The following is a 27,495-nucleotide window of genomic DNA, read 5'->3' on the forward strand; positions in this document are numbered from 1 at the left end:
CACAAAATAATAGTGCAATAATCTATAGATATTGTCACTACCTAAAAATGTGAGTTTAAAAAACCGACGTGTGTGGGAAATTGAACTGCGTCGTCGTTAAATAGGCTGTAGTGTCAGTTCTTCATCGCTTAAAAGTTTACCCGGAGCCGGAGTCTACCGTCATTTATTTTCTTGTTGTCGGGAAACATGTTTGCAAATGCAACAACGGTGTTTCTTTCTTGTTAAGGCATGCGTACTGGTTTGATGAATGTCTCAAGCGTGCTTCAAATATAAGCGCGCGTAATCTGACTGGAGTCTGTGGACGGGCTCGCGCGTCTCTCGGCGGACCGGAATACATTGTATTAACGCGAGCAAAACATCTGTCGATGCCTGGGAGACGGCTGCTGAATACTGAGAGAGGAAGAGCAAAGCCTGGAGCACAGAAAATAAGCCTCTGTAGGGTTTAACACGACAGCACCCGTCCTGGAGAGGACGGAGGATTCTGGAGGGTGATAGTGGCCGTGAACTGGACATCACTGTGAACCTTCACCCGGGACAGAAAGAGAAAGAGAGAGAGAGAGAAATGATCTCCGTAATGGCATCAAAGTGGTTTTTATGTTTCTGCCTGCTTTGGCTGTGCGTGACAAGTAAGTAGCTATTGCATACTTGTATTCAATTTTGTTTTGTTTTGTAATATATTAGGCAAATATTCAAAAATGGCAACACGGAAACAGCATGCAGTAGCCTGTTTTTTATTACTGACTTTGGTAACATGGTCTTTCTCTTTCACTCTCTCTGTCTCTCTCTCTCTCTCTCTCTCTCTCTCTCTCTCTCTCTCTCTCTCTCACACACACTCACTCACTCTCTCTCTCTCCTAATGGATGTTTGAGAGCATAGTGGAAGACTTGTTGATTAAGTTTATTTCTGTTCGTTGTTTAATAAATAGGTCAAATACTATTTGATCTAAAATTCATTTTGTTTCCAACTTGCTGAAACTTCACAAAAGTCATATGTATGTTTTTACACTGTTTAAATCCTATGCTCAGGAAAAATTTCATACTGCTTCAGAAGATTTAAAATATAGTGCTTGAGTTGTATGTTCTACTTTTTATGCTTTTTGCTTGATGGTGCCTTGTCCCCATCTACTTTTTATTGTATGTTCATGCTGAACATTCCTCACAACTTCTTTATGCAAGAAAGTCAATCCAGATTGATTTTTTAAACCACATATGCCATAGGCCTATGTTTGTGTTGGTTTAGACAAATATATGATTATATATAAACATTAAAAGCACTTGTGTAGAAAAAGATTTGAAGTTAGGATGTTTTCAAAACTGAATTTATTCTTTTTATATAGTCCATATGACCATAGGCTTTTTCATATTTCTGGCAGTAAATTAAGTAAAAGTAAAAGTAAATGGAAAGCCATTCCAGCATTCCATTTACACTAACAGCAAACGATAAAATGCAATATTAATGGGAAAAAACTCCACTTGCTATTTTTGTCAAAATGCCATGGTGATACAACACAAAAGACAATGATATAAATGTACAATAAATAAAATACATAAAGAGAGAAAAAAACATTTCCATATTTACATGCTAAATTAAAACAAACTGTTAAAAGGCTACATAAAATTAGATTTTTAAAAATGGTGAATCTGTAGAGGCATTGATTTGGACTCATTTGATAATTCTGTTTATTTTACAGAAATATTATGGTCCAAGTCTTTGCGACTGTTGGTGCCCACAACCAGGCAGAAAGACTAGCCTATATACTGTCAACATCAATATCTTAAAAAACGATCAACTGTATATGTAACAGATCCGAAAATACAGGATTGAGATCAATGTGCACACATAATCAAATAAAGATAGCATGTAATTTGATTCATTTGCTATCTTCATTAAATTACATGTGCACATTTAGCAAAAAAAAGATAAAATGAATATGTAATATGAACCAAAAGCAAAGGTGCAACAGCAACCATGATGCCATTAAATTGGTCATGGAATTACTGGTAAGAGTTGGCGTTTACTTGGCGTAAACAGTATACAGGTAAAAATCAATTTCCAAGATGCTGTGAACATACTAATTTTTTTTAGCATTGTGTGTTATGGTTATGTCTGTGTAATGTAATTACTATACAGTACTGTGGGGTAAGACCCATAATGTGAGGGATGAGAGCACTTAACATCCATTAACATCAGAGCATGCATGACAAAAACACACAACCTCTTCGCAGGCAGTTCAGTCACATGCACATAAATTACAGCTCAGCTGAATAGCCACAAACACACACATGAAGTGTAAATGATAGCTTTATAATTTACTTCATATTTAATTATCAGCTCTTTCAAGAGTTGTTGCTTATGTCGCTGTGTCTCTTTTGAACAGCCTTTTTACTAAACAAAAGAGTAGCGCAATTTGGGAAAAGAAAAGGATCTACAGGGCTCAAAGTGAATATGAGATCACTGATGCCATCAAGAAGAGTAAAGATCATCACTCTACTGATGTAAAGGCTGGCTAACAGCCTGTAACAGGGTCAGCGCTCAAATTGACCCACGTCTTATGGGTCAATAAACTGTAAGTCAAAGTATAGAATGACTCTAGCATTCAATATAAGTGTATTGCACTTAAAAATTAAACAAGATTTTTAAGATCGATTGGATATCAATATAAAAGAATTGCATAAAAAATGTTCATTATTTTAATTTTGCAAAATTTTATTTATATAATATACCATTTCATGGCTGCATAAAGGGGGAAATTGGATGCAAAATTCACTTTTATATGGTGTTTGCATATAAATGTGTCTTAGCATTGCTACTATGATAAAAATCCATTCACTATTTTTTTAATCCCCAAAAAACCCAAACAGTCTCAACTATCAAGCCGTTTGGATTTTCTGAGCAGTATGATGTCATACTGTTCAGGCCCCACCCACAACTGCTGATGAACCGTCCTGTATTAGCATATTTCTGCACTCTGCCAGTTGTATGCTGTCCACCATTTTCAGCTGTAGTGACAGCGATGTCTTATAAGCAATGCAGGTGTTTTGTAGTTGGATGTAAAAGTGACCATAAGAGTCTTCATTTTCTTCTGACATCAGAACCACAGAGGACACAGTGGATTTGTTTTGTTTTTGATGGTAATACACCACTGAATACACAAAACATGGAAGAAATGGGTGGGGTAAGCAGTAGCTCATTATCTTTTAAAGAGACATGCACTGAAATGGGTCACTGAACAGAGCTGTTTTTGACAAAGTAAAAAGGTGTTTTTTTTTTTACAATTGAAGAATTTTAACCAAAGGATGTTGCAGACATTTCATAAAAAGCCTAAAGAATCATGCCAACTTGTGGAAAATAGGCGTCCGATGTCCCTTATAAATCGAATTCATTCTGCCATTATCATTTTTCCACTACTACAAAAATATGTGGGGACCCCCAAGTTTGTTGGGTTTTGTTAGGGCATTGTGAATGCTCCTTAACATGATAGTAATAGCATTTAGTTCCAGGGTTTGAATTTTAATGGCCAAGTGGCGTTCTGAGAGTTTTGACATACGGTTCAGTGAGTCTGTGCATTATTTATTGGTGGAGATTTTTAGTGGCTCTTTCTGCAGTTAATATTGTCATGCCAGTTGGTGATAACAAGCGAGTCACTGAATCATTTAATCAATTGATTTATTCAAAAACACTGATTCATTCAGGAACAAAACACCACTTGTATTTAAACTGTTGTTCAAAAGTTTTGCTTTGATAAGATGTACACATCTTCATTCTGATCAAAAGTTTACACCCTTGGCTCTTAATGCATAATTTTTCTTATTTAAGTTGACCCTGATCTTTACATTTAAAAAGCTTTTACCCTCCGGCTCTTAATGCATTGTGTCTCCTTCTGGAGCATCAATGAGCATTTGAACCTTCTGTAATATTTGCATATAAGTCCCTCAGTTGTCCTCAGTGTGAAAAGATGGATCTCAAAATCAGTCATTGTTGCAAAGGGTTTAAAGGTTTGTGGGACCTGAAGGATTTTTCTGAAGAAAAGCGGGCAGTTTAACTGTTCAGGATAAACAAGGGACTCACAAACAACTTTCACTAAAACAATAAAACAACAACAACAACTGTGGATCATTCAGGTAAAAGCACAATATTATGTCATTTATGTGAAATATCTTATTCAGGTCAATACCAAATAAAAAATAACATGCATTTTGTATGATTCCTATTATTTTGGTACAATAATTAACATTTGTTTATATAAACTTTTGACCTCAACTGTACTTCAAAATGTATTTTTCCAGTGTGATGGCAAAGCTGAATTTAGCAGCAAATCATTCTTATATACTGATTTTGTATAACATTTCTGTTATTATCAATGTTAAAAAATTGTTGCGCTGTGTAAAAGTTTTCTTTAATCTGTGATACATGATATTGATTAATAGAAGTTTAAAAGAACAACATTTACATTAAATAGAAATATTTAATAACATTGTAAATATATTTACTTAAATTAATCAAAAATGGTCACTTTTGATCAATTTAATGTATTCTTGCTGAATAAAACAATTTCATAAAAAATTTTTTACTGACCCAGATTTGTAAACGGTAATGTACACAACAGGTTGATTCTGCCTTGTGCTTGTTTGGAACAGTTTTCACTGGTGGAGATAAAAAAATACTGTCTAAACTGTAAAATATTAAATTTTTGTTTATTTCTAAACATTATCATACTTTTATAAAGAGATTTGCTACTGTTACTGTATTTGAATCCACTGCAGCTCATATAGACATTGAAAGCCTGGCAAATAGATTGAATCAATAAAATGGATATTAGAGTCAGATGCTGCAGATGTTTTTTTCTGTCTGATGAAGCATTAAGCTGGAAATGGTGGTCACACACAGATGGGTCTGAGAATAAAGGTAATAGGTCAGACACACTCATTGATTGTCTTTCCAGAGTCACCCATGGCTTTCACATTGGTATAACATCCTTAAGAACTGAGTTACAGACAAACACACATAAACTGATATGATGTTGATCTGGGCCTTGCTTTGCTTAAAGGGACAAGCCATGCAAAATGACTAAGGCTCAGCATAGCCACAAAAGCTCAAAGGTGTGCGTGTCTTGCTGTGCGGAACGGATCATACCAATTGAGTCTGACACAATCTTGGATTCGTGACGGAAACTAGGTGTGTGCATGTGTCAGCGTTCTGTTTTGAGAGGAGGAGCGCAGTCACTGGAGATCTTATCCCACATGCAGTGGGGAGGAAATGGTGTGTGTTTTGTGTGTGTGTGTGTGTGTGTGTGTGTGTGTGTGTGTTGCTATACCGTCTTGGCAAGTCATTGTTTTGCCATGTCATTGGCACACCCCCTCCACAGCAATGGTGGGCTTATGAGATATGATGGGATAAGATGCAGAGAAAAATTATTCTGACATGTTTGTGTGTTTTTGCTTTGCAGTGAAAGCAGATTACATGCAGCTTAGCAGACACTTCTGGCCTTTTCATGATATTCTTAAAAACTAAAAAAAAAAACTGGAGTAGATGGCACTGCTTTGTGACTTTAATGTCTTTCGATGATTATTTGACATTTAATGACACAATTTCAAAAGGTTTTGGCAAACAGACACTAGATGTAAAGCTAGAACAGTCTGGAAGGGATCACATTATACACTTTAAAAATGATTTTTTTGTAGTTATAAATAAAACATTATTATTGGAGTATGTTCTACAAGAAAATACTACTTCAGGTTTTTTTTTCTTCAAACTTTGCCCCTTTTTTTTCTAAAATTGTAAGATCTACTGGCATTTTTTATGGAAGCCTGTTTCTGCCACTGAACAAAAATACAAATAAAAAAGGCAACTTTTTATCTCACATTTCTGACTTTTTTTTTCTCAGAATTGCGTTATACAAACTTGCACATTTGACTTTTTTTCTCAGAATTGCATGATATAAACTTTCAGTTGCAAGTTACAGTCGAAATTGCTAGATATAAACTCAAAATTCAGACTTTTTTTTAGAATTGCGAGTTTATATCTTACAATTCTGACTTTATAACACGCAATTGCGAGTTAAGTCAGAATTGTGAGATATAAACTTTTTGAGAACATATCAGCTTTTCCCCTCTCATAATTGGACTTTATAATTCACAACTGTGAATTCATATCTCACAGTTCTGAGAAAAAAGTCAGAATTGCAAGATACAAACTCTAAATTGCGAGAGAAAAAAATTTAAATTATGAGTTTGTATCTCACAATTTTGACTTTATAACTTGCAACTGCTAGTTTATATCTCACAATTCTGAGAAAAAAAATCTAAATTTTGAGTTTGTATCTCACAATTCTGACTTTATAACTTGCAACTGCTAGTTTATATCTCACAATTCTGAGAAAAAAACTCAAAATTATGAGTTTATATCTCACAATTCTGACTTTATAACTTGCAACTGCTAGTTTATATCTCACAATTCTGAGAAAAAAAGTCAGAATTGTGAGATATAAACTCGCAATTGCAAGCAAAAAGTCAGAATTGCGAGATACAAACTCGAAATTGCAATAAAAAAGTCAAAATGATCAGTTTGTCTCACAATTCTGCCTTTGTAACTTGCAACTGCAAGTTTATATCTCACAATTCTGAGAAAAAAGTCAGAATTACAAGATATAAACTTGCAATTGCAAGAAAAATGTCAGAATTTCGAGATACAAACTTGAAATTGCAAGAAAAAGGCAGAATTGTAAGAAAGTCACAATTGTGAAATCTCGTAATTCTGCCTTTTTTTCTTGCAATTTCACGTTTGTATCTCACAATTCTGACTTTTTTCTTGCAATTGCGAGTTTTTATCTTACAATTCTGACTTTTTTCTGCAAATTGTGAGATATAAACTCACAGTTGCAAGTTATAAAGTCAGAATTATGAGATACAAACTGATCATTTAGACTTTTTTCTTGCAATTTCGAGTTTGTATCTCGCAATTCTGATTTTTTCTTGCAACTGCGAGTTTATATCTGTTACGAACCCTGCCTGTGTTCTTCCAGCCGCTCACCACCAGAGGTCGCCCGCTCATTACATCGACTCTCACACTTCACCCTGGACTATACTTCCCATATCCCATTGCACATACTGCACTTTCACCTGCCACCAATCATGAACCGTATAAATACAAGGCCATTACAGTCATTCACTGCCGAGTATTGAGTTTGCATCGCAACCATACAAAGCGTTTCCCTTATTTTCTAGTCTTGTCTTTCCGTGTTTGCATTCCTGTCTGGTTTCCCGATCTCCTGCCTGTCCTTTTGGATCACTCTTTTTTCTAGCCCCTTTGGATTACATTTGCTGCTGTTATCGAACCTCGCCTGTTTGGATTACTCTTGTGTTTTGCTCTCGTTATAGCTGTTCGCTGTTGCTCGACCCCCCTGCCTGTTTATGACCACGTCTGTGTTTAACTTTAATAACGCTTGCAAATGGATCCGACCGTCTCACATTCCTTACAATATCTTGCAATTCTGACTTTTTCAGCAAATTGTGAGACATAAACTCACAGTTGCAAGTTGTAAAGTCAGAATTGTGAGATACAACTGATAATTTAGACTTTTTTCTCACCATTTCGAGTTTGTATCTTGGAATTCTGACTTTATTCCTCGAAATTGTGATATATAAACCCGCATTTGCTATCTATATAGTTTATATTTGCTATCTATATTATAGTTTATATCACAATTCTGAGATAAAAATCAGAATTGCGAGAAAGAAAGACGCAATAACCTTTTTAAAACTTTTTTTATTCAGTGCCGGAAATGTCATGATCGGGGCTGTGGGTCTTCCCTCAGCCTCCTGAGGTCGCTGTTCCCCTTGCACTCCACTCCCCTTATCGTTCACGTCTGTTTTGTCATTAGCACTGATTTCATTCACAGCTGTTCACCATCTGGACTACTGTATAAGAACTCTCACTTCTCACTCCTGCTTCATGTCTGCATTGTCTCGAGTCCTGTTTTGTATTCTGTGTTTTCTAGATCCTTGGCTTTGATTCAGTTTTGATTTTGTTATTTAGTGTTTCAGTTTGTGCCGTGTTGACCTTTTTGTTTGTTTAGTTGTTGTTCTCATTAAAAACCTTCTTACCCTGCATTTGGACCCAGACCTCCCTTACTCAACCGTGACAGAATGCAGACATCACAAATGGATCCAGCGGGGAAGATTTTTTTTTTGAGGCGGCGACCATTCCCTCTGCTCCAGAGACGGAGGGGATGTCTTTTGAGGCGGCGTCGGCCGCGCGCTTTCAGTATATCTACGCCTGCCTGGCGATGGATGCCCGTGTCGCTGAGGCTATGCGAAGGCGCCCCTTCTTTGCGGTGGGGGTGGAGATGGAGTTTCGTGGGAAGGCGGCGGCGGCTTCCACTTGCTCTGTTCCTGACGCGGAGACGACTGCGCTTTCTGTTCCTGACGCAGAGGCGGCTGCGCTCTCTGTTCCTGACGCGGAGGACGCTGCGCTCTCTGTTCCTGACGCAGAGACGACTGTGCTTTCTGTTCCTGACGCAGAGGCGGCTGCGCTCTCTGTTCCTGATGCGGAGGACGCTGCGCTCTCTGTTCCTGATGCAGAGACGACTGTGCTTTCTGTTCCTGACGCAGAGACGACTGTGCTTTCTGTTCCTGACGCAGAGGCGGCTGCGCTCTCTGTTCCTGACGCAGAGACGACTGTGCTTTCTGTTCCTGACGCAGAGGCGGCTGCGCTCTCTGTTCCTGACGCGGAGGACGCTGCGCTCTCTGTTCCTGACGCAGAGACGACTGTGCTTTCTGTTCCTGACGCAGAGGCGGCTGCGCTCTCTGTTCCTGATGCGGAGGACGCTGCGCTCTCTGTTCCTGATGCAGAGACGACTGCGCTTTCTGTTCCTGACGCAGAGACGACTGCGCTTTCTGTTCCTGACGCAGAGGCGGCTGCGCTCTCTGTTCCTGATGCGGAGGACGCTGCGCTCTCTGTTCCTGACGCAGAGACGACTGCGCTTTCTGTTCCTGACGCAGAGACGACTGCGCTTTCTGTTCCTGACGCAGAGACGACTGCGCTTTCTGTTCCTGACGCAGAGACGACTGCGCTTTCTGTTCCTGACGCAGAGGCGGCTGCGCTCTCTGTTCCTGACGCGGAGGACGCTGCGCTCTCTGTTCCTGACGCGGAGGCGGCTGCGCTCTTTGTCCCTGACGCGGAGGCGGCTGCGCGTTATTTTCCTGACGCGGAGGACGCTGCGCTCTCTGTTCTTGACGCGGAGGCGGCTGCACTCTTTGTCCCTGACGCAGAGGCGGCTGCGCTCTCTGTTCCTGACGCGGAGGACGCTGCGCTCTCTGTTCCTGACGCGGAGGACGCTGCGCTTTCTGTTCCTGACGCGGAGGACGCTGCGCTCTCTGTTCCTGACGCGGAGGCGGCTGCGTGCTCTGTTCCTGACGCGGAGGCGGCTGCGCTCTCTGTTCCGGACGCTGAGGCGGCTGCGCTTTCTGTTCCTGACGCAGAGACGACTGCGCTTTCTGTTCCTGACGCAGAGACGACTGCGCTTTCTGTTCCTGACGCAGAGACGACTGCGCTTTCTGTTCCTGACGCAGAGGCGGCTGCGCTCTCTGTTCCTGACGCGGAGGACGCTGCGCTCTCTGTTCCTGACGCGGAGGCGGCTGCGCTCTTTGTCCCTGACGCGGAGGCGGCTGCGCGTTATTTTCCTGACGCGGAGGACGCTGCGCTCTCTGTTCTTGACGCGGAGGCGGCTGCACTCTTTGTCCCTGACGCAGAGGCGGCTGCGCTCTCTGTTCCTGACGCGGAGGACGCTGCGCTCTCTGTTCCTGACGCGGAGGACGCTGCGCTTTCTGTTCCTGACGCGGAGGACGCTGCGCTCTCTGTTCCTGACGCGGAGGCGGCTGCGTGCTCTGTTCCTGACGCGGAGGCGGCTGCGCTCTCTGTTCCGGACGCTGAGGCGGCTGCGCCCTCTGTTCCTGACGCGGAGGACGCTGCGCTCTCTGTTCCTGACGCGGAGGACGCTGCGCTCTCTGTTCCTGACGCGGAGGCGGCTGCGTGCTCTGTTCCTGACGCGGAGGTGGCTGCGCTCTCTGTTCCTGACGCAGAGGCGGCTGCGCTCTCTGTTCCTGACGCGGAGGACGCTGCGCTCTCTGTTCCTGACGCGGAGGCGGCTGCGCTCTTTGTCCCTGACGCGGAGGCGGCTGCGCGTTATTTTCCTGACGCGGAGGACGCTGCGCTCTCTGTTCCTGACGCGGAGGCGGCTGCACTCTTTGTCCCTGACGCAGAGGCGGCTGCGCTCTCTGTTCCTGACGCGGAGGCGGCTGCGCTCTTTGTCCCTGACGCGGAGGCGGCTGCGCGTTATTTTCCTGACGCGGAGGACGCTGCGCTCTCTGTTCCTGACGCGGAGGCGGCTGCACTCTTTGTCCCTGACGCAGAGGCGGCTGCGCTCTCTGTTCCTGACGCGGAGGACGCTGCGCTCTCTGTTCCTGACGCGGAGGACGCTGCGCTCTCTGTTCCTGACGCGGAGGCGGCTGCGTGCTCTGTTCCTGACGCGGAGGCGGCTGCGCTCTCTGTTCCGGACGCTGAGGCGGCCGTGCTTTCTGTTTCTGACGCGGCGGTGACTGCACTGCACGGGCCTGGCCCGCCATCCCTCCCCCTGAGTTGCCTTCCTCCGTACCTCCTCCCTCCAGGCTTTGGGAACGTCTGGAAGCCGTTCCGTAGGGAGGGGGTACTGTCATGATCGGGGCTGTGGGTCTTCCCTCAGCCTCCTGAGGTCGCTGTTCCCCTTGCACTCCACTCCCCTTATCGTTCATGTCTGTCTTGTCATTAGCACTGATTTCATTCACAGCTGTTCACCATCTGGACTACTGTATAAGAACTCTCACTTCTCACTCCTGCTTCATGTCTGCATTGTCTCGAGTCCTGTTTTGTATTCTGTGTTTTCTAGATCCTTGGCTTTGATTCAGTTTTGATTTTGTTATTTAGTGTTTCAGTTTGTGCCGTGTTGGCCTTTTTGTTTGTTTAGTTGTTGTTCTCATTAAAAACCTTCTTACCCTGCATTTGGACCCAGACCTCCCTTACTCAACCGTGACAGAAAATTTCAGAAAATTGTTGAAATTGTTGAATTGTTGTTTGATTTTTTCTCATGTTGTTATCCACTAATTCTTCCTGTTATTTTTTATATTTATTTATTTATTCATTTATTTTTGGATAAGCAGTCAAAATTTTGTTTATATTTATATTCATTTATAAATAGTCAAGTTTCCATAATAATCCACTCTTAAATGTGCTGCTCAGACTGTTGAAGTCAAATGAACTGTTTTAATCTTTTAACATCATTGATCAAGGTAGGTTCTCTGTGTGTAAAAATACATTAGCACATTCATTGATCTCAAAAAAATTTATAAATAAAAAACCTAGCAACTTTCTTTTATGCTCCAGCCAACATACAGTCAGCAAAACATACTGCGCTGAAAAAAAGACTGGTATTGGATTTACTTTCAAATCATTTTAGTTTTGTAATTGCTTGTAAATTCACAAATAATTCCTCACAACATGACCCCTTTAAAAGACAAAGACAAAAAGGCATTTACCATGTGTTGATCTTTAAACCTTTTTCAATCTCCATGTAAATCTGTTTGTTTGTGTGTGTTAGGGTCTCTTGCTGCTGATGCTGAGGAGAGGCTGGTAGATTTTCTGCTTGGTCCTGAGCGCTACAATAAACTTATCCGGCCTGCGGTCAATAAGAGTCAGCAGGTCACTATTGGCATCAAAGTCTCTCTTGCACAGCTTATTAGTGTGGTAAGTGTTTCTCATATACATGCACACCAAACACAAAATATTAGAGTAGAGGTGGGCAGCTCTATTACTTCAAACCCTTTCAGGTAATCCTAAAGACTTTGGTTAGATTTTTCAGGTCTGTTTGATCATTATTGGAGCTAAACTCTGTATCATAGCATATATTTTATACAGTACAATTGCATTAGAGTGACAGTGCAGCAGTAACCTACCCTTGACACATTAGAGACTTAGAGAAGGTAGATTGACACTGACAGGTAAAATCACATTGACACTGTGTTCTAACCAGGCCACTGCATGACAAGCAACAAAACAATTTGTTACTATTTTTGTCATGTTGCACTGGGTAGCCCCTCCCATGGCAGAATCTCATTTGTTCAAATCTGTGCTTCACACAGCTGTATATTAAACAGCAAATATATTCAGACTTCTTTCACTTTGAGTGAGGACAGAGACGCTGGAAGCCTTTCACGTCATGTCTGGTTAGAACACATTGTTAGTGCTCACATGGGTGATACAGGTTTGAGTCTGGATTGTGTCATGTCCTGATCTCATCATATCCCTCATGCATCATGTTCTGTTCTTTTTACAGAATGAGAGGGAACAAATCATGACAACCAATGTGTGGCTGACTCAGGTAAGCTCACCTGCTATGCCTGTGCACTCATCTGGATAGTGATATAAAACACAGTCAAATGAGCTATCTCACATGAGTGCACTCACAGCACGTGGCAGATTTGAGCTGTAAATCAATTATAGTTTACTTTTAGGTTATTTCTAAAAGTGGTGGAAAATTTCTGTTTAACTGAGTGAATTCATTCTGTTTTAAATGAGTTTGGTACAAATACTGGTATATCATCTCACCCAGTTTAAACAGTTTTAACCATATTCTGCTTTCTTTGTAGGAGTGGAATGACTATAGACTGATGTGGGATCCAAATGAGTATGAGGGCATCAAAAAACTACGGATACCATCGCAGCACATCTGGCTTCCAGACATAGTACTCTATAACAAGTATGCCATTACTGTGACCAGAACATTCATATACCTGTACCACATGTACAGTTGTGTTCAAAAGTTTACACCCCCTTTCAGAATCTGCAAAATGTTAAATTATTTGACCAAAATAAGAGGGATCATACAAAATGCCTGTTATTGTTTATTTTGTACTGACCTGAATAACATATTTTACATAAAAGATGTTTACATATAGTCCACAAGAGAAAATAATAGTTAAATTTATAAAAACGACCCCTTTCAAAAGTTTACATCCCCTTGATTCTTAATATTAGGTTCTTACCTGAATGATCCACAGCTGTGTTTTTTGTTTAGTGATTGTTGTTCATGAGTTCCTTGTTTGTCCTTAACAGTTAAACTGCCTGCTATTCTTCTGAAAAATCCTTCAGGTCCCACACAAAATTCTTTGGTTTTCCAGCATTTTTTGTGTATTTGAACCCTTTCCTACAATGACTGTATAATTTTGAGATCCATCTTTTCACACTGAGGGACTCATATGCAACAATTACAGAAGGTTCAAATGCTCACTGATGCTCCTAAAAAGGAAAAAAACATGCATTTGAAGATAAGGGTACATGTAATTTATTTTGCCTTCTGGGAAACATGTAAGTATCTTCTGCAGCCTGAAGGGTAGTACTAAATAAAAAAAATATATATTCAGGCAAAATAGGAAAAATTAACACATCTCCAAAAGTTTTGTTCAAAAGTTGTGTTTCCTTCTGAAGCATCAGTGAGCGTTTGAAGCTTCTGTAATAGCTGCAAATGAGTCCCTCAGTTGTCCTCAGTGTGAAACGATGAATCTCAAAATTATACAGACATTGTTGGAAAAGGTTTAAATACACAAAAATGCTACAGAAAAAAAATCTAAGAATTTGTGGGACCTGAAGGATTTTTCTGAATAACAGTGGGCATTTTAATGGTTCAGGACAAACAAGGGACTCATGAACAACTATTTCATGTAGTACACAGTAACTGTTTTCTATTTTAATATATTTTAAAATGTAATTTATTCCTGATGCAAAGCTGAATTTTCAGCAGCTACTAGTCTCCAGTCTTCAGTGTCACATGATCATTCAGAATTATCATAATGTGCTAGCAACATTTTTTTTTATCAATATTAAAATGTTTATAATGCTTAATATGCGTGAAAAACACATATTTTCTACCCGTGATTCTTTAATGAAAAAAAACAAAACTCACTTTTACTATCACTTTTGATCAATTTAATGCATTCTTACTAAATAAAAATATTAATTTCATAGATAGATAGATAGATAATTTAGATAGTACTGACCCATATATAGATAGTACTGACCAATTATTTTGAGTGATAATATGAGCTTAATATGATTTGCTATTTGTTGAGTATGTTTATTTGACTTGCCAACAATACAGTGACCACGCAACAAAGATTTTTTTAATCAATTTATTGTATTTATATTTGCTACAAATTTGTAGTTAGAAATGATATGTAATTACATATAAAATATAAATTATTTAAATATTAGGTATGTATAGAGAATAGAACAAGCTGAAAATTGCATGGTCATAATATATCTACATAACTAAAACACTTTGATCACACTTTAATTTAAGGACTAATTCTCAGTATTTACTAACTATTAACTACAACTTTTGTCTTATTAAACTCATAATTTGCTTATTATTAACAGTTAGTAACCTAGTTGTTAAGTTTAGGTCTGGGGTAAGACCATAGAATAGGACTAAGAAATCTGAAATATGGAAAATAAGGAATTAATATGTGCTTTATAAGTACTAATAAACAGCCAATTTGCTAGTAATATGCATGCTAGTAAGCAACTGGTTAATAGTGAGAATTGGTCCTTTAAAAAAAGTATAGTATAGTAAATATAGTATGGCCTACATTCAGTGTAGTTATACAAGCATCTGATGCATATTATATTGTCTGATACATTTAGAGTGTGTTAAGACTTCATTTTGGCAGCTTTTCTCAGTTCTTATTAAGACTATGAGCCTTGTAAACTTTTGGGATGTTTTGAGACTTTGATGCACTGTCAGTGTTTAGTGACAAACTCAATACAACAAGCAAGCTGTCACTGTTCCAAGAGACTGGCTAATTATGCTAGAAAGTTGCCAAAAGCAAGAGCAGTCTCCTCCCTTGTTGCTGTTCTATCGGGTCGTTCACGTCTACACTCTTGACAAAGCTCAGAAGAATGAAGAAAAAATAGGAAGAATGACAAGCAACAATATTTAAACAGTTTGATCTAGGTCAGATGTGTGTTCCCAGTGGAAGCAATGCGTGTTATATAATCCCCATTTTAGTTGATAAAAATGGAGGATGCACTTGCGCATGTTCCTTGCTGAAATGGATAAATTGGGTGGGATGAGACTTTAATTTGCTTAAGAGGCATTTCCTCATGTAAAGAGACACTGGTGCATGTAATCCTTTGCTAAAATAAGCATTGTATTTCTATGCTAATTTTAATTGAAAAGCTGTACACTAATAATTTTTCAAGGGCACAGAGGGAGAAAGATCCTGGATTAAAGATCTGTTAATTAATGCATAATAATCAGGAACTGTGTGCGATGCGGAGGCGTTCTCAACATCTCATATACATGGGTTTTTCAAAATGGGGAAAATTTGAAAGAATAAAAAAAAGATTCTTGCAAAATGCTTAGAGCAATCAAAGTTAACTTGTGGTATTAATTTGATATCTTTAGCATAACAATTTGTAACACACCAAATGTAATAGATCTTACATAGTTTCATTTTCATAAAAGTATGATCTTAACCACAATTATTTTATTAGATTGACAGCAATAAAAAATAATAATAAAAAATTGGTTATACTTTATTTTAAGGTGTCCTTGTTACAGTTGAATCATACCTTAAAGTACTGTGTAATATTTATTAACTACATGAACTTACTGTGGTTAAGGTTAGGATTAGAGTTTGGCTTAGGGTTACTTGCATGTAATTATGCTGAGTTTATTGTTATTATAATAGTAAGTACATGTATTCACATAAAAAGGTATTTATAAATAAAAAATATAGTGGGGGTCCCTCTCATAGCTATGTTTGTGTTTTAATGCTTTGCATTAAAGGAGAAGTTCACTTCCAGAACAAAAACTGTCACCTAAGATGTTGATGTCTTTCTTTCTTCAGTTGTGAAGAAATATTTTTTTCACTACTATGGTGCCCCCAAGTTTGAACTTCCAAAATGCAGTTTAAATGCAGCTTCAATTCCTCCAGCTGAGGTAGTAGGGTCTTATTTAGCGATACGATTGTTTATTTTCTAAAATAAATGGACAGTTTATGTACTTTTTACCTCAAATGCTCATCTTGTCTAGCTCTGCTTGAACTCTGTGTATTTCGTTCATGGCAGTTAGGGTAGGTTGAAAAACTCCCATCTCATTTTCTTCGCCAACTTCAAAATTGCCCTACATCGCTGCAGAAGTACCGACCCAGTGTTTACAAAGTGAACATGCAAAGAAGATCAAACACCCTTTACAAAAAAAGGTAAAACAGCAATGTAGGATGATTTTGATTCCTTACCATCACCCTATTCTTTAGCTCCCTCCACAGATTCTCAATTGGATTTAAGTCAGGACTGCAAAACGTTAATGTTTTTGTCTGCTAACCATTTCTTCACCACTTTTGCTGTGTGTTTTGGGTTGTTGTCATGCTGAAATGTCTACTAGTGCCCAAGGCCATGTTTCTCTGCAGACTGCCTGATGTTGTTGTTGAGAATTTTGATGTATTGCTCCTTTTTCATGGTGCCGTTTACTGTGATTAGGTTCCCTGGTCCACCGGCTGAAAAACACCCCCAAAACATTAGGTTCCCACCACCATGTTTGACAGTGGGGATGGTGTTCTTAGGGTTGAAGGCTTCTCCATTTTTACACCAAATGAAGGCTACATCATTGTGGCCAAACAATAAAATTTTTGTTTCATCTGACCATAAAACAGAAGACCAGATGTCTTCTTGTTTGTCCAGATGAGCATTTGCAAATTCCAAGTGGGCTTTTGTGTGCCTTATCTGGAGAAGTGGTGTCCTCCTTGGTCTGCATCCGTGGAACCCAGCGGTGTGCATTGTCCGTTGGACTGTCTGCTCTGAGATGTTGCCACCAGCAGAGCCTAGATTCATCAGGATGGCCTTGGTGGTGATCCTTGGATTATTTTTTACCTCTCTCACTATCCTCCTAGCCAGCACAGGTGTCACTTTTGGCTTCTGACCACGTCCTCTGAGATTTTTCACAGTGCGGAACGTCTTGTATTTTTTAATAATACTTTGCACTGTAGCCACTTGAACTTCAAAACTTTTAGTGTGGTCTTATAGCCCTTTCCTGACTTGTGAGCAGCCACAATGCGTAGCCTCAGCAGGTCCTCAGTGAGCTCCTTTGTCTTAGCCATGACTGTCCACAAACCAACAGCAGAGAGCTTAATTCTGTTTTTTACCTGTTGTTTTTTAATCACCTGTACCTGATTAAAACAGCTGTTCCCTATGAATCAGGGTAATTAGGATGCTTTAGAACAGCTTGGACTATTTGGAATGGTATAGAACTTTGGATTTTCTTATAGACTGTGACAGTTTGCAAAGGGTATGAATAATTTTGGACATGGCACTTTTTGTTCAAATGCAAATAAAAGCTGAGAAATATTTTTTTACACAATGATGCCTCTTGTACATCGACACATTAACAACAAATTATCAACACATTATCTTTTGGGAGAAGCCTGTGTCATTTCTGGTAAAAAAAAAACGTGCTGGTTGAATAAAAGTAACTTTAAGTCAGAATTTGCCAGGGGTATGAATAATTTCGGGCTTGACTGTACATTGTAATTTTTTTTTTTAAATAACCGATCCTTTCGCTAGATAAGACCCTTATTCCTTGGCTGGAGAGCCCTTTGAAGCTGCATTTTGGAAGTTCAAACTCAGGGGCACCATAGAAGTCCACTATTTGGAGAGAAATCTTGAAATGTTTTCCTCAAAAAACATAATTTCTTTACGACTGAGGAGAGAAAGAGAAAGAGTGAGTAAATTATCTGTAAATTTTTGTTGTGAAAGTGAACTTTTCCTTTAAGCGCCAATGCATGCATTTTGTCATTGTAACTCACTTTATGCACTTCATTGATATTTATGAAGTATATTCTCTTCTCTTACAGTGCAGATGGTGTTTATGAAGTATCATTTTACTGCAATGCAGTCGTCTCCAACACTGGTGATATTTTCTGGCTCCCTCCTGCCATCTACAAGAGCGCCTGTGCTATTGAAGTCCGTAACTTCCCTTTCGATCAACAGAACTGCACGCTTAAATTTCGTTCTTGGACCTATGACCGCACAGAACTTGATCTTTACTTGACGTCTGATTTTGCCAGTCGTGATGATTACACACCAAGCGGTGAATGGGATATTGTGTCACTCCCTGGCAGAAAAAACGAAGACCCCAATGACCTCACATACCTGGATGTCACGTACGACTTTGTGATCAAGCGCAAACCTCTCTTCTACACGATTAACCTCATCATTCCATGTGTCCTCATCACTTCTCTTGCAATTCTGGTTTTCTACCTTCCTTCAGACTGCGGAGAGAAGATGACACTTTGTATATCAGTTCTTTTGGCTCTTACTGTGTTTTTGCTCCTGATATCGAAGATCGTTCCACCAACATCCCTAGCTGTTCCATTAATAGGGAAGTATCTGATGTTTACGATGGTGCTGGTCACATTTTCTATCGTGACAAGTGTGTGTGTGCTCAACGTTCACCACCGTTCTCCATCGACACACCGCATGCCCGAGTGGGTCAAGCGTGTGTTCCTGCATAAGCTTCCTGTTTTCCTTCTGATGCGACGGCCGGGCAGGTCTAATGTACGGGAAAGGTTTCGACAGAAGCATCAACGGAAATCATTCTCATCTGATGCTAAGGGCATAAGGTTGGACGGAGACTCATTCTTCTTAAGTGATGACCCTGGTCGTGTGTGCGGGGCCTGGAGGGTCGGTGACCTTCCTGAGGGAGCAGAGTTCAGGCAGAGAGTGAAAGTCAGGCACGACCCAGATGTGGATGAGGCCATAGAGGGTGTGCAGTTCATTGCTGAACATATGAAGATTGAGGATGATGATGAAGGGGTGAGAAGTATTTCTGTGCTTTATTGATTGATTGATTGATGTATGGATTAGTTGACTTTGAGTAGATGAGTTTTTCAGACTGCACAACAAGTAGTCTGATTTCAAAGTTGATTCTTAAACAAAAGACTTGTATGAACAGGTTCTTTTTAGGGAATGAATAAACATACATCACTACCAGTTTTGCCTGATTCCCAAATAAATGACTCTTAGCTGGTTCTTTTTAGTGAGTCAAAAAAACATGCAGCAGAACCAGTATAGACTGCTTCCTGAACAAATGACTCTAAAGTGTCAGTTCTTTTTAGTGAGTCAAAACACTTGAGCGCAAGGCCGTAACCAGGTTTTGAAAATTAGTGAGGTCCGAAGTAAGGTGTTAAGAATTGTGCTATAATAACACCCACAAATGCACTACATATAGCCTAAACTTCAAAATAGACAGACATGTAAATGATTGTGAAAGATTTTTTTATTCAGTATAATGTTTTACATGGAAAGTTAGGTTTTTTTTTAGGTGAGGGAATTTTTATTTTATTACCAGTTATAAAAATAACATTAGAATAATGACACTGACATAAAACTTGACAACACCTCATTTGACCGTAGATACTGAATGAGGAAAAAGTATTTTTCTCAGGTACTGATAGAAGAGTCAACCGCTTTCACGCACGTCTTTCAAAATAGTCTAGCGTCAGAAAAAACAGAATTACGTTTGTTGTTTCTTTGACTGCACACTCCGTGACCCACTCAAAACGTTTTTGCGACCCACCAGTTGAGAAACACTGCTTTAATTAATGTTTTTTGACTTAAGGTTAACTAAAGAGCATGAGACGTCTTCCTGCTGGCCAGTAACGTTAACGTTATTTGGCATAGAAGCCTATTTCATTCTGTAACAAACAGATTTGTATTATGCTATTGTTTTTGATAGTGTTATACATTTCTTTCAGATATTAACGATGATCACTGCATTTGTCTTACCAATTGTGGTATCTTCCTGTCAGCAATTAAGTTTTTTTATGAATGTACAATGTTGCCAGATATTGCTACAAAAAACTCTTATGAGCAGGTTCTTTTCAGATATTCGAAATAAGTTCAAAGCTTGTATTCTGTAAATAAGATTAATATATCGCTAACACTAACGTTCAGCTTTCCACTTTATAAACGTCCCAAAGTGTCACACTAAATTGGAAAAACAAGTCAAAAAACACGTATAATAGGTGGATCTGGCAACAAACGGAGGCTGCACCCGCGCTCTCACTCAACGCGCTCTCAAGCCCCGTTCACTGCGCTAGCTTCTCATGTGATAGGAGGTGGTTTAAACTGCTAAATAATCATTCAGAGAGCTTGACATTTTATTTTTGAATATAAAAAAATGACCGAGGTCCGGACCTTGGTGACCTCGTAGCTGGCTATGGCCGTGCTTGAGCGCAACCTGTGTAGTCAGATTCTTGAACGAATGACTCTTATGAGCAGGTTCTTTTCAGTCAATGAATAAACATACAGCACTACCAGTGTTGCCTGATTCTTTTTAATGAGTCAAAAAAAAAAAAAAAAAAAAAAAACATGCACCAGAACCAATATAGACTGAATCCTAAACAAACAACTCTAAGGAGTAAGTTCTTTTAAGTGAATCGAAAAACTTGAGTGCAACCTGTTTAGTCAGATTCTTGAACTACTGATTCTTATGAGCAGGTTCGTTTTAGTGAATGAATAAACATACAGCACAACCAGTGTTGTCTATTTCCCAAATAAATGACTCTTATAAGTCAGTTCTTTTTAGTAAATATAAAAACATGTAGTGCAACCAGTGTAGTCTGATTTTTGAACAAATGATTCTTAGCTGTTTTTTTAGTGATTAAAAAAAACATGCACTGGAACTAATATAGACTAATTCCAATCTGTAAAGTCAGATTCTTGAACGAATGACTCTTATGACCAGGTTCTTTTTAGTGAATGAATAAACATTCATGCCTGATTCACAAATAAATGAATCTTATGAGTCAGTTCTTTTTAGTAAATCAAAAAACATGTAGTGCAACCAGTGTAGTCTGATTCTTGAACAAATGACTCTTAGTAGCTAGTTTTTTTTTTAGTGAATGAATAAATATACAACACTTAAAGTGTTGGCTGATTCCCAAATAAAAGACTCTTATTAGTCATTTTAGTGAATCAAAAACATGTAGTGGAACCAGTGTAGACTCATTCTTGAACGAATGACTCTTAGCTGGTTCTTTTTAGTCAAAAAAGACTTTAAAGAGTCACTTCTTTTAAGTGAATCAAACACATACAGCTTACAACTAAGTATAAGATTTAATTAATTAATTTAGTTTAATGCATATTATGTCAGTACAATTCTATAGAAAATTGAAAAGTAATTAATTAAATTAAGTTATTGAAATTTTTAAAAGTTTATAAATATTTATTGAAATTATCAAATATTTTATCAATTAAATTGTTTTTTTTTCTAAAATATTCTTTCTTTCAAATACTAAAAGAATCATTAATGCAACTGTTAAGAAGCTAATTAATTCTTTACGATTTCCCATGCCTAGAGCTGAGAAACTAAGTCTGAAATATGGAGCAATGCTGAATTTTATTAGTGACCAAAATACCAGGATTGAAAACACTGCTAAAGCCCCATGACTACACATATATATAGTAGTAATTAATGTTTTTGCTTGCATGTGTCATGCAGATCATTGAGGACTGGAAGTATGTAGCCATGGTGATCGACCGGCTCTTCCTCTGGATTTTTATCCTGGTGTGTGTCGTCGGCACACTCGGACTCTTTGTTCAGCCCCTCTTTCAGAGCTACAACACCCCCGTGGCAGAAGAAGAGTGAGTCACATCTTTGTTTTTCTCTACTGCTTCTCTTTAATTCATGATAGAGGAGTGTTTGGAGGCAAGTGCCTTCAGGATTTTTGTAAACTTCTTATGCATTTAACAATAGCATCACCTTCAAGGTAGAAAAGTTTACTGACTGGTACTGACGCATCTGCTTCTCTCTGTCCCTCCCTGCCTTTTCCCATCATATTCTTCACCATCCTTCCTGTGTCTTCATTTTGCAGATATGGAGATTTCTAAAATATCTACATGATCCTGTGACTTTTGGACATACTTGTTGACCGAGCTTTGACATATCACAAACACATATTTAGCAGAACCATTGTGGGGCGAATTCACTAAACAGATGCATTATCGTATGGTGTTTCAGTCAACCTGATCTCATGACAAAAACATACCTGTGGGAACTTTTTCGCAAGACGTGAAATATGTACCGCCATGTGTTTTGTTGTGATGCTTCATTAACAAATTTCGGGAGGAGCTCGCACAGATAATTAACACGGCCAATTCACCATCAGCAATCACACTCCCTATCCAAGCACTACAGTCCCTTTAAATAGCCAAGCAGTCTTACCTTCATTTATCTCTGGTTTTCAGCATCCCTCCACCCCCCCTTCTCTTCATCTTCAGCTAGGGGGGGAGCGCTATTGGGTTCGGGCCAAATGCCGAGCTCGAACCCAGGGGGAGTGCCCCGGGCTCGGGAATGATTACCGAGCTCGGAGCCCTCTCCCGGACGGCACGCCAAACACGCTTAACTTTTACGCCGTTTATTATATGTAAGCGCGAACTCGTGAAATACATATTCAATGTGAAATGACCACTTAGCGGCGTAAAAAAAAGTGACATTGTGACATTGGTTTTGTATGTGTTTACCGCAGTTCTGACTTGAAATGTCCGTTGAGTGGCGCTTAAACTTTTATGCTCCATGATGTTTTAAATTAACGTACCATCTGCACTACACCTAAACCTACCCGATAGTATGAACAAAAGTGATTTTGGCGTAAAAATGCAATTGAAAGTATACTATTTTTCCAATTCCATGTTGGCTGAGTTACCGAGCAAGTTTGTTACATCCGGAAGGCAAAACATATGGAGCTGTTATCATAAGTGTGTACAAAAACGATTACTTTTTAAGTACTTGCTGTTATACTGCCTCTAGTGTTTATTTCTGTTGGAAAGTGCAGTGATATGTACTTACTGGTACGTGTGTCGCATCTTGTGAAAAAGTTCCCACAGGTACGTTTTCGTCATGAGATCAAGTAGTTTTCATTGCAAACATACGAAACTTATTCACAAACCACCCGCTATCCAGTTTAAGCAGGCACAAAATAGCATTTTGCATTGAAATTCATTCTTTTCTGTGCAAACCGCCTTTCTATGCAAATTAGGCTTCATATAGCATGTGTATTCAGGAAATAAGTGCTGTGTGCCTAGTACAATTAACACTGCATTATTATCGGCCATTGAAAGCAGGCTGTAAACACAATTTTATGTAAAACAGATATTTGTTTACATTTTTTATTGACCATGCTTGCAGTAAATTATCAAATGATGATTAATTGGAGTAGAGCGTTATAATCAGCCATTACCTGATTTGCATAATTCTTTTAGATGCAGATAAACACGTCAGCTGGTTCAGTTCCTTCTTGTGAATTCCTTCTGTGTGTCACATGACAAACACTCTCAGAGCTATAAACCAATGTTCCTGTTCCTTTAGGAATTTCTCATTCAAACAATGATAGCAATGTATGACAGCTGTAGGTGCCACTCAGTCATCATCTTTGCAGCCAATCATTGTATACCTATATTTATATGGTTTATGTAGTGATCACTTTTATATTTTTTCAAGGCACACATTCACTTCTATCAAAGAAGGTTTACAGGGTTTCAAGAGCAAGACGTTTATTGGAGACCTTGACGCAAGGACTGATTTTCTAAGACATTATTTTCTCCTCCTTGCCTGACCTCACACAAAGGCATTGACACCAAACTGTAGTTCACTCAGTGTTGTTTGATATAAACATGGCTGTGAGTGGTTTTCCGGAACTGAATCACATTTTAATTGCCTTAAAAGAAAGTTTCATGCAGTGATTGAAAAGCACTTCACCACCACACCAGAATGATCGATAGACCTTTAAAAAAAAGAAATGTAATTATAAAAATAATACAATAAAAAAATTTTTCTTCATTTCTTTGTGTTGCTCTTTGTGTGAGAGCAGTCTATTTTCACATTTTCTCTTTCTTTCTTTCCTTTAATGCATTCAATCCATTTACGGGGTACACAAATGTGACCCTGGACCACAAAACCTTAAGTAGCTTAAGTAGCTTGGGTATATTTGTAGCAATAGCCAAAAATACATTGTATGGGCCACAAATCATTAGGATATTATGTAAAGATCATGTTCCACAAAGATATTTAGTAAATTTTCTACCGTAAATATATCAAAACTTAATATTTGATTAGTATTATGCATCGCTAAGAACTTCATTTGGACAACTTTAAAGGCAATTTTATTGATATTTAAATTTTTTTACACCCTTAGATTTCAAATTTTCAAATAGTTATATCTCTGCCAAAAGAAATGACCCTCATGATTGGTTTTGTGGTTGAGAGTTACAAATGCACAATACCTTGTAGACAGTCCTCCATTATTGATATATGGTATATGATATACACTTTGGTTCATATCTGATTGAATATGTTTCTATATGTCATTGTCGCCACTGGTATTAACACATTGATAAACCTTTACCCTTTTAACTGATTGAATAAAATGCAGGCGCCGGGTAACATAATGAGTGTAGATGCCTTTGCTAATCTTTCTTTCAACATTAGCATGCAAAATATTCTATTGCCATGGAAACCACTAAGACATGGGTGTGTGTCCATTTTAAAGTGGCCTTCTCCGTGTCATTCATATTCCCTGTAAAGGGATAAATCCTTCAAGTGGTAGCACTCAATGATAGAGCTTTGTCATTTGTTCTTCAGAAATAAACTATTTTCCTTTTAACCCTGCAAGGCCTGACAAATGACAGAAAAATCAATGAGATCTTTCTTTTATAACAGTATAACAGGCTACTTACATATAAATATAGAGTGGAAACTGATATCTCTCAATAATGTCTTAGTAAGATTAAAATGCTTGGTTTTATGACTGAGATATGTACAAATTAACATTCATCAAAAGACTTCTGTATCATATTTTATGGTAAAACTTTTATGGTAAAACTTGCTTCAGTCCAGTAAGTGCTCATTATACTACTAATAGTGCTGTCAGAATTAGTGTGGTAAGACAGAATCATTTTCCAGTTTAACAGCGTTAAAAATATAGCTTGTATAGCAGTATAGATTTATTGTCCCCTGAAAATTACTCAACATACAGCTATTATTGTCAAAATAGCTGGCAACATAAGTGAGTACACCCTAAGTAAATTTGTCCAAAGTGTCAATATATTGTGTTAGCACCATTGTTATCTGGCAGTGCCTTAATCATCCTGGGCATGGAATTGACCAGAGCTGCACTGGTTGTTGCTGGGATCCTCTTCCACTCCTCTGTAATGACATCACGGAGTTGCTGGATGTTAGACACATGGTGCTTCTTCACCTCATGCTTGAGGATGCCCCACAAGTGCTTAATAGGGTTCAGGTCTGAAGACATACTTGGCAACCCCATCAACTTTACCTTTAGCTTCCTCAGCAAGGCAGTTGTCATCATGGTGGTGTGTTTGGGATCATTATCATGTTGGAAAACTGCCGTTCGGCCTAGTTTCTGGAGTGAAGGCGTCATGTTCTGCTTCAGAATGTACAGTACATAATGGAATCCATGTTTCTCTCAATGAACTGCAGCTCCCCAGTACCAGCAGCACTCATGCAGCCCCAGACCATGATGCTACCACCACCATGCTTGACTGTAGGCAAGACACAATTTTCTTGGTACTCCACACCAGGGCATCGCCACACATGCTGGACACCATCTGAGCCAAACAAGTTTATCGTATATTCTCATCAGACCACAGGACATGGTTCCAGTAATTCAAGCTCTTGGACTGGTTGTCTTCAGCAAACTGTTTGTGGGCTTTCTTGTGAGCCAGCTTCAAATGAGGCTTCCTTCTGGGAAAACACCTATGCAAACTGACTTGTTGCAGTGTGCGGCGTATTGTCTAAGCACTGACAAGCTGATCTTCTACTTCTGCAACCTTTAAAGCAATACTAGCAGCACTCATGCATCTGCTTTTTTAACCCTTATGCGGTCTTCGTTTTGGAATCACACTCATGGTAACAAAACTTAAATTTTGTAACAAAATAATATTTAAAAAAAATATATAATAATTTTTTTCCTGTTTATTAATGTTTTTGCTCCACATTTGTGCAGTTTTCGTAGGATTTATGCTATTTTTTAAATAAATATAAATTATTAAATAAATATTTATTTTTAATAGTTTTATATGCAAAAACAGCTTTTTATGTAAAATTCACTTTACAAAATACCCACATTTTAAACTTTCATTCATGGGGATAACATGGATAATTTGATATGGTTTAGTGTAAGATTTTTGCCCATTTTTTGGAAAATTCAGTTTTAAAAGTAAAAAAATATAACTTTTACCACTAGATGGCTGCAGAGCACTACTATTAACTAATTGCTATTTGACCAACAATAAGATATTTTTTCACAAGTTTTTTTCAGTTCAGTACATATCTACATATTATGAAATCACAATTATAACAATAAAAAATGCTTTTTGTCAAAGTTAAGCATTTTTTGTACTGAAACAATACCAGTTCTATTACATATTGAGTAGCAGTACACAACATGAACATAAGAATGTAACAACAACATCTTTTTTTCTTTTTTCTTTTTTGACAAATTATAAGAGAGCAGTTTTTATGGTCTCCAAATGTAGTCCTGTGTGTTTCATGATATGTAGATATGAACTCAACTGAAAAAAACTTGTGAAAAGATATCTTTCAGGTGGTCAAATAGCAAAAAGCATATAGTGGAGCTCTGCAGCCACCTACTGGTAAAAGTATTTTTTTTACGTTTAAAACTGGATTTTCCAAAAGATGGGCAAAAATCTTACACTAAACCATGTGAAATTATCCATTTTATCCCCATGAATGAAATTTAGACATGTGGGTTTTTTATGAAAGGGAATTTTACAAAAAAAGCTGTTTTTGTATAAAAACCTATAAAAATATTAATTTATTAATTTATATATATTTAAAAAATATCCTTAATCCTCCAAACACTGCACACTTGAGGAGTAAAAACATTAATAAACAGGAAAATAACATTTGTTTTGTTTTTTTAACTATTATTTTATAACAAAAATTGCATTTATATGTAATGCACTCCAGTGACCCCAAAGACCACGAACGTGAGTATTTTTTCACACTAACATAAAATCAAGCTATCATTCCAATTTATTTTTTTATTTGTAGATCAAGATAGTGTTGACTGATTTACAAAGTCTCATACCATTTTGACAAAGGGAACATTTTTTTTAATTTTAGCGAACGCCATTCGGGGTCCAGAAATCCCCCGAAGACCGCATAAGGGTTAACACAGTTTCTGCACCTGACACACAGAATGAGTGCTCAACTTTGTTGATGGACCCTTGCAAGGCCTGTTCCGAATGGAACCCATCTTGGAAAACCTCTGTTTTGCATGGTTAAACAACATACTGCTGTTATCACTTAGAGTGTACTCACTTTTGTTGCCAGCTATTTTGACAATAATGGCTGTATGTTAAGTC

General features: G+C 38.5%; 1 protein-coding gene across 1 annotated transcript; it reads left to right on the forward strand.

Annotated features, from left to right (window-relative positions):
* chrnb5a (cholinergic receptor, nicotinic, beta 5a) lies at positions 1–24,245 on the forward strand. The gene is made up of 7 exons (XM_073842226.1): positions 1–626; positions 11,630–11,775; positions 12,365–12,409; positions 12,678–12,787; positions 17,940–18,900; positions 21,590–21,732; positions 21,963–24,245. Exons 1-7 carry the CDS (start codon positions 563–565, stop codon positions 21,976–21,978), a joined length of 1,485 nt encoding a protein of 494 aa, XP_073698327.1. The 5' UTR covers positions 1–562; the 3' UTR covers positions 21,979–24,245.
* Positions 24,246–27,495: the final 3,250 nt, after the last annotated feature.

The sequence above is a fragment of the Garra rufa genome, chromosome 6, assembly GCF_049309525.1.
Source record: "Garra rufa chromosome 6, GarRuf1.0, whole genome shotgun sequence".
In the NCBI taxonomy this organism is placed as follows: domain Eukaryota; kingdom Metazoa; phylum Chordata; class Actinopteri; order Cypriniformes; family Cyprinidae; genus Garra; species Garra rufa.

Bases quoted from the DNA above. Each gene is read 5' to 3' on its own strand.
- chrnb5a (XM_073842226.1), top strand. From the start codon at position 563: ATGATCTCCGTAATGGCATCAAAGTGGTTTTTATGTTTCTGCCTGCTT. The intron at 11,776-12,364 runs GTAAGTGTTTCT...TTCTTTTTACAG, and splicing joins TTGCACAGCTTATTAGTGTG to AATGAGAGGGAACAAATCAT. The intron at 12,788-17,939 runs GTATGCCATTAC...CTTCTCTTACAG, and splicing joins GACATAGTACTCTATAACAA to TGCAGATGGTGTTTATGAAG.